The sequence below is a fragment of the Musca autumnalis genome, unplaced genomic scaffold (assembly GCF_047663935.1).
Source record: "Musca autumnalis isolate F117 unplaced genomic scaffold, ASM4766393v1 scaffold_2, whole genome shotgun sequence".
Lineage (NCBI taxonomy): Eukaryota > Metazoa > Arthropoda > Insecta > Diptera > Muscidae > Musca > Musca autumnalis.
In genome coordinates this window covers 114,012,097-114,020,047 of record NW_027411755.1, presented here as the reverse complement: position 1 = coordinate 114,020,047, position 7,951 = coordinate 114,012,097, and the positions used below count along the sequence as shown (strand labels likewise).

The following is a 7,951-nucleotide window of genomic DNA, read 5'->3' as shown; positions in this document are numbered from 1 at the left end:
TTAGTGTGGCCTTTTGTTGTTGGTTTTTTAGTGCTGTGCAATATGCCTTGTTGTCTTAAACGTTGTCTAATTACTAATTTCAACTTACAATAAATTATTATTATATATTTCCATGTAAATCAGTTTAAGAATTTCGTGGCGGCTATCTTATCGCAAGAATTCGATAATGTCAACTTAAAATGGATAGGTCGATGAGTAACGTTCTGTTTGGGTTTAATTTGTTTTTGCAGTCGGATAAAATAAAATTGGAAACAAAAATATGAGCATTTGTTTGCTCATATGTGAGTTGTTTTATGATCACAAAGAAGCTAGAATGAGATGAAGATATCATAAATTAATTTAAAAATGTAGATTTTGTAACAACAATGTACATATGCGAGATTTTATAAAAAAAAATCCACAAACATCATAGAAGGCACAGGGATACTTCTCTCATATCACGGCGTGTCTTAAGACACCACTTGTAGAGATGTTTTATATGCTTGAAATACTCAGGAAATGTCGCCAACATTACACTGAGAAGTATTTTGTCACCGTTGAAAATTTGATGTTGTCTGGCCTGAGAATCGAACCGCAGACCTTCTAAAAATGGCCCGCATACGTCCCTGGTAAATATAAGAGAACGAGGTGGAGATGGACAACACAAATATGTTCGTTCGTTTACATTATTCAGTTAATGGTTCCACTGTATCTACATTAAAAAAAGCTGCAACCAGGACTGACTGCATTCATAAAGAATCAGTGAGTGGGGTTAGCTGGGTGTAGGGTGTCCAAAAAACGGGGTTTCCAAACAAAACGGGTTTCGGTTAACCGACATTTTCAAGATTACACAAAACCGGTTTTTAGCTTTTAAAATTTTTCAACCAAGTTTGTTAAATAGGTACAAAATTGCTCAGCATTGATAAATATTTGATTAAAAATGTGCGGCAAGGGGTAAATTAAGTTTGTGTAAAAAAACAATAATAAGAACTTTATTACATTAACACAGATTATGAAATTTCTTCATTAAATTCAATCGCAACTGAGTTTGTGTCGTCCGCTCTCCATTTAATCCAAGCTTAAATGCCTTTGTTTAATTTGCTAAAGGGGTTTTTATATTGTCTTCCCATCACCAGTTGAGATTTCGATAAGTACTCCAACAGCACTTCATTAGGAAATTTTCTTTTCGTGAGTTACCGTAAAAATGTTTCCAAATTTTGGTTCTATTTTTTATTGTATATAAAAATCTTAGAAATTGATGCACACTTTTTCTATCTTTGAAAAAAATCTGTAGTTGTAAGTATCTACAAAGTGGCTTGCTTGGTCACTAAGCAACTGCTTGTAAAATGTATCGAAAGGAGTGCCTTTTTCACAACTCCCTTGAATTGCATCGCATCCAAATGCTGTTAAAATTTAAGGAATTGAAGTGCCTTTTTCACGACTCCGATTGAACTGCATACAGATGCTGTTAAAATGTGAGGAAAGGATGTCGTTCATTGGTTCGCATCCGAATGCGGTTAAAACGGAATGGAGTGCCTCTTTCACGACTCCGTTTGATCAAAACATGCCTTGAAAGAACTAGTCTACTTTGCACTACTTCCAATTTATTTTGTTGGGTAGTTGGACTCTAAAACTATTATTTTAATGAGGCTCATTGTTCGTATCATAGTAAAGTTGGCAAACTATCGATATTCCCAACATTAGATATTTTCTATATTTCGTTTCAAAAAATCGCTAGCTGTCGATATTATCGTTAATTTGTCCTCACCATTAATTTGGAAATGAAATATAAAGGAGAAAAAATAATTGCTTTTATTTTATAAAAATACACAAAAATACAATTTACTTTACCGAACAATTTCTACGTGTGACTGCGAATTTACTTTCTCACATACACAAAACCGAAAAGCCGCATAATTTCTATTCATTTCAATAGATTTTAGGTTTTGAGTTTTTAAAAAATAATCTACACTATCGATAGTGGCATCGGTTTTTTGCCAGCTCTATATCAAATTTTATATACCATCGTAGCATAAATTCTGATGGTATAACAAATGGCCTTTTTAATAGAAATTAAGCTGGTTCTTCATAAAAGTCCGAAAGATTTCCTCATGAAAGATACATATGACTTCTATAAAAGACCAGTAAGACTTCGTTCTTCCTATTGATTATCAGTAGAATTTCTCATAGAAGACCACAATGTCTTTCGTAGGAGTCCAAAAGGTCCTTTCATAAAAGACAAGAATGGCTGCCCATAGATGACCTGTAGGTGTTCCAACAGAACACTTATAGGACTTAAAAGACAAGTGCGTCAGGTATATGTCGGATCTGAAAATATTATTCCAAAGGGTATATATTGAAGGTTTTTTTTCATAATCGTAAGGGTATCAGAAATCAATCCAGCTGATGGAGAAATTATAATTCGATTGCCAAGGAACATTCCATTTTTTTACAAAAATTTATCAATTGGTCCTAAAACGACTCCGCCAAACTTACTAGACTACGACCAGAGAAATGCGTAAGTAGCTGATATTGATACTCATAAGCAACATGCTAAAAACAAGTGTATGTGCGGCTTGCCACTCCCAAAATATGTACTCAAAAAATAAGTTATTAAAAAATGTATATTTTTAGACACTTGGGTATGCTTTGTCAAGTTGTTTTGAATACTCAATAACATTTTCTGTTTTACTTTGTTGCTCATCGCACATCAAGTGTTGTTTTCAACCCTTTTAATTCAACCGATTGTTTTACGATCTCCGAGAGAGTGAAAGCAAAGATCATTTTCTAACACTGTCTGACTTCATAAATGCAGTGTGATGCGTCAAATGACATCGTCGCGACTTCATAAATGCAGCATGTCTTTTTATTGACATCGTCGCGAGTTCATAAATGTCGCGCGACACGTCACATTGCGCAGTAATTGACAAATTTGTGCAGTGTTACCACTTTGACTGCACAACAATTGACATTTTTATTAATTTTCTCGTTTAGAGTTAAGCTTGATGATCGGAAATTATTTGCAAGTGAAAAAGGAAAGCCAAGGACTCGAGCCCACATAGTCACCAAATTACGTTACCTGGTTTCACTGGTGGTAAAGCAGATCTTCGGACGTATCGACTATGTAGTGGCTTCTCTGTCCTAGAACTTTTCGTTTTTCAAATGCAAATGTGTTTTATACATTTACGCGGATATTTGGCCGCTGAAATGTATTTTCTTCACGACACACGCTTTTTATACCCTACACCACTCTGTGGTAAGGGGTATTATGCCTTTGTGCATTTGTATGTAACATACAAAAGGAAACGAAATAGACCCATAGTTCCTTTTGGGGATATACATAGAATCTCTTTCTGAGTCGATTTATGCATGTCCGTCCGTCTGTCCATGTATTTTTGTTCGCAACATACAGGTCGCATTTTTTGCCAATTCAGCTGAAAATTGGGGAATATAATTTTTTTATACATAGGAAGAACGCTATTGCTTTTGGTGAAAATCGCTTCAGATTTGGATATAGCTCTCATATATATTTTCGGCCGATTTGATGTATTTGCTGCAACAAACGCGCTACATTAGTCCGATTGTGATTAAATTTGGTATGTGTGACTGAATTCGATCTAGAAATAAGTATGCCAAATTATATCGAAATCGGTTCAGATTTGGATATAGCTCCCATATATATTTTCGCCCGATTTGACGTATTTGCTGCACCACACACGCTATATAAGTCCGATTTTGATGAAATTTGGTATGTGTGACTGAATTCGGACTAAAAATATATGTGCCAAATTACATCGAAATCGGTTCAGATTTGGATATAGCTCCCATATATATTTTCGGCCGATTTGACGTAATTGCTGCACCAAACACGCTATATACGTCCGATTTTGATGAAATTTGGAATGTGTGACGGAATTTTGTCTAGTAATAAGTGTACCATATTATATAGAAATCAGTTCAAATTGATATATATCTCCTGTATATATTTTACATATTCACAGTGGTGTAGGGTATCATATAGTCGGCCCCGCCCGACTATGATCCTTTCCTTACTGGTTTTGCGCTGCCTTTGAAGTTATGAGTTTTGGCTTTGAACGCTAACACGCCGTGTTTATTTTTTGAACTTTTGCCTTTTAGGGCGAAGATCATTTTTAACGATTTTTTATTAATTTTCTCGTTTAGAATTAAGCTTGATGATCGGAAATTATTTGCAAGTGAAAAAGGAAAGCCAAGGACTCGAACCCACATAGTCACCAAATTACGTTACCTGGTTTCACTGGACGTATCGTATTGCATTTGAAAAACGAAAAGTTCTAGGACAGAGAAGCCACTACATAGTCGATACGTCCGAAGATCTATGACATACAGAAATAATGGAAAATTGGAGAGTGACTGGTACCAAAAACCTTCAGCATCTGGACGAATTATTAATTATTTTTCGAAACATCCGAAACAAATTATTATAAATACTGCTAAAAACCTAGTGAATAGGATTTTTAACACTAGCGACCAAAAATTTCATGATAAGAATAAAATTAAAATCAGGGAAATCTTATTAAAAATAGTTTTCCAATTGGAATAATCAACAACTTAATAAAACAACACGACCAACCAAGAACAAATAAAATCAAAGAAGAACTAACGTACAAATATATGGCATACTTACCTCAAATATCGGAAAGAGTTCAAAATTCCAACTTATATAATAAAAATATATACAGTGTAGCCCAAAAAACTAGCAATACCTTAAAAAATTTTTACCAATACAAACAATAAAATTGACAACATGGAAAAACATAACGTAATATACAACATTGAATGCGATGGAAATGAAAGAGAAAAATGCGGAAAAATGTACGTTGGTACCAAAAAATACTCCAAACCGAAAACAACTACAACAGGAGAATGACTTTAGAAACGCTACACATAAATAATCTACCAACAACACAGAGAATAAACTTTAAGAGCGACACAGACAATGCTGCATACTGCTATAGACATTTAACATAGAAGAGATCGTGAAATAAGTAAATCAAATCAGTGCAATATTTACAAGCGATTATGATGGTGAAGTCTATCATAGTTTTAAGTAAACTTGACATTTTATTTTGAATTTACTTGTAAGCGAATTCTGTGTTAACTTTGTGTCTGTTTAATAATATATTTAATATATTATAATGCTGTGATATTAATATTAAGTTCACACTTTTGTATTGTAGATTTTCCCTGAGGATGCAATTCAAGCAAATTGCGAAATATTGGAGATAATGAATAAATAAACAACAATAAGACCTCAAGCTCAAACAACTATTATTTTAGTGATTTTTTATATGATCTAGTGATAAAAGATGGAGTCACGAAAGAAGAAAGTTAATGATGGAAGTTCGTTAGAGACATGAGTCAGATTTTGCAGCCAAGAAGAAAAAAGGAATATACTTTGGGAACAGATAATGAGGGAAATTAAGCAAATTGACCCAACATTTCCATTTAGCAAAGACGAATTAATAAAGTGTTTTGTAAACATCTCAAATGTTCTTTTGCTCATTCGAAAATGTGAATAAAACACATCATCCTGCATGCTTTCAACAATATCACAAAAATTCATGTTTTGGGTATTTCCTTCTCGGAGATTCTAGAGGGATTGCTAATTTACGGCGAAGCCTCCATTTTCATATAATTGTTTATAAATGAATTTGAATCAAGATTATTAGCACTTAATTCGAAAGTGCTATTCAATAATAACCCGAATATTTCATTCATTGTTAAAACCGAATTTTACAAAAAGTAAACATAGTAAAGGAATGTGAGCATTCATAAATGCAGCAAAATGGCATGTCTCTTTTTTGACAACGTCTGTGTTGCCAATCATATTTGATTCGTCTTTTTACGATTTTGTCAATATCTGCAATGTAAAAACTGCATTTATGAAGTCAGCCACTGATTTTCAAACGTTAGAAGAATATGCAAAAGCACACATAACATTCCAATCAAATAAAGAAAAACATACACAAACAAAACAACAGCAAATAAAATTTCAATTGTTTATTTTTTGTAGTGTTGTGTGTGTGCTTCCACTTGATGAGCCAATTGGCAAACTATTTACGATTGCGTGTTTTGTATACAGTGCAAAATACGATGGGCACTTGTTTTACTTATTACCCACAAGCAGCGGTCTTGATGCGTCGTAAGTGTTTTTTGTGGTGGTGGAAAAAATACAGAGTGCAAGAAAACACATGCATTAAAAAGCTAAGGCCTATAAAACTTGTGCGTGCTCAATTGGCTTACGGGGGCAAGTAACTCATTGATGATCTCTGACTACGAATCCAAACCCCTTACAACAACAATATACATATATTTATTATTTGGGAAGTCCGTACTTCCCAAGATATGACCACCAAATTTCCCAAATTCCAAATTGGTATACTATATTGGAAATTCTACACTTTGAACCATTTAACGCGTTCTTACAATGAAATGGACTTAAATATGTACGAATGTATGCATGCAAAGAAAATCAAATTTCACAACACGCTTTTAAAATGTAAATTAAAATAAAACCAAATGTCAATATTTTTCTTAGAATATTTATTCATGTCTTCACCTAGTAAGGTAATGACATATCATGTTTGTTATAAACAAAAATATTAAAGTACACATATTATTAATATTTTTTCTACCTAGAAAGAAATATCCAAGTAGTCACGAAGATAAAAATAATTTTATCTATTTTATTTCTTTCATATTATTTATTTATTGCGGACAGTAGCGGAAAAGCATGAACATGATAACAATGTGATAAATATTTAAGCCTTTCTGCATTAAATTATTAAACATTACTTTGATAAGAGAAAAAAGAACCGTGACAATAGTAATTATTCATTTACTTAAATTCAAATGTTTTCACAAAAAGCCACAGTTTATATTGAGACTTCATAGCCTTAGAATTCGCCACAGAAGTAACCCGAAACTATAATTGATAGCATTTTGCAAATTCTGAAAGTGAGTTGAGAATATAGAATGCCTCCACCATGGGAAGAACGTCATCACCACCATCATCATCACCACCACAGTCCACATCGTCCCGTTGTTGAAGTGGATATAGTGAATACACGTCCCTATAACCCACCTCCACCACCACGACCCGTGGTTGAAGTGGATATAGTGAACCCTTTGTCGCGTCCCTATAACCCACCTCCACCACCACGACCCATGGTTGAAGTGGATATAGTGAACCCTTTGTCGCGTCCCTATAACCCACCTCCACCACCACGTCCCGTTGTTGAAGTGGATATAGTGAATACACGTCCGTATAACCCACCACCACCTAGAGTGACTACAGAAGTTGTTTTAATACCACCTCCACAGCAATACCGTCCTCCACCACCACCACAGCGAGAAGTCATAGTTGTAGAGAACCGTTCTGCTCCACGTCCGGAACACTGGGACAATTCGCCACGTTGGTAAACATATTTCTACATTGGCAACACCCAAACATTTTAACATGAATACACTTATTTATTTATTATACGTCCATACATATTGTAAAAATAAAAGTATAAATATATTGAAATAAATTTATTGTTGTTACTACCAAAATGCCCCCTACTTCGTATGAAAATTTTGATGTACTTATTGATATTTAATTTCATCATTAATTTTTCAGTCCACGTTTTATAAGAACGTTGAGGGTATTTTGAAGATGTATCCACATTTTTCAACCGAAGTAGCTGTAATTTCGGAATTTTTGATATCAAAATGTAGGAAACCTTTATTCAAAAATTTCTACTTAATGCGCACGCTTTGACCTGGCTTACTTACTTAGCTGGCCCGTTACAAAACATTTGTTCCAAAAGTCGAAATAAGAAAAGATCTCCAATTATCTCTGTATGTTGCTTCGCTATTGGAATACTGTGTCTTTCCATATCTTCTTCCACTTGTTCGCTCCATCGAAGCCTTGGCCTGCCAGTTCTGC

At 34.1% G+C, this 7,951-nt stretch overlaps 1 protein-coding gene across 1 annotated transcript; it reads left to right on the top strand.

The window, feature by feature from the left end:
• Positions 1–6,897: 6,897 nt before the first annotated feature.
• LOC141393039 (uncharacterized) lies at positions 6,898–7,575 on the top strand. Its single transcript, XM_073965984.1, has one exon. The coding sequence runs from the start codon at positions 6,997–6,999 to the stop codon at positions 7,441–7,443; it is 447 nt and encodes a 148-aa protein (XP_073822085.1). The 5' UTR covers positions 6,898–6,996; the 3' UTR covers positions 7,444–7,575.
• The last annotated feature ends 376 nt before the right edge of the window (positions 7,576–7,951 follow it).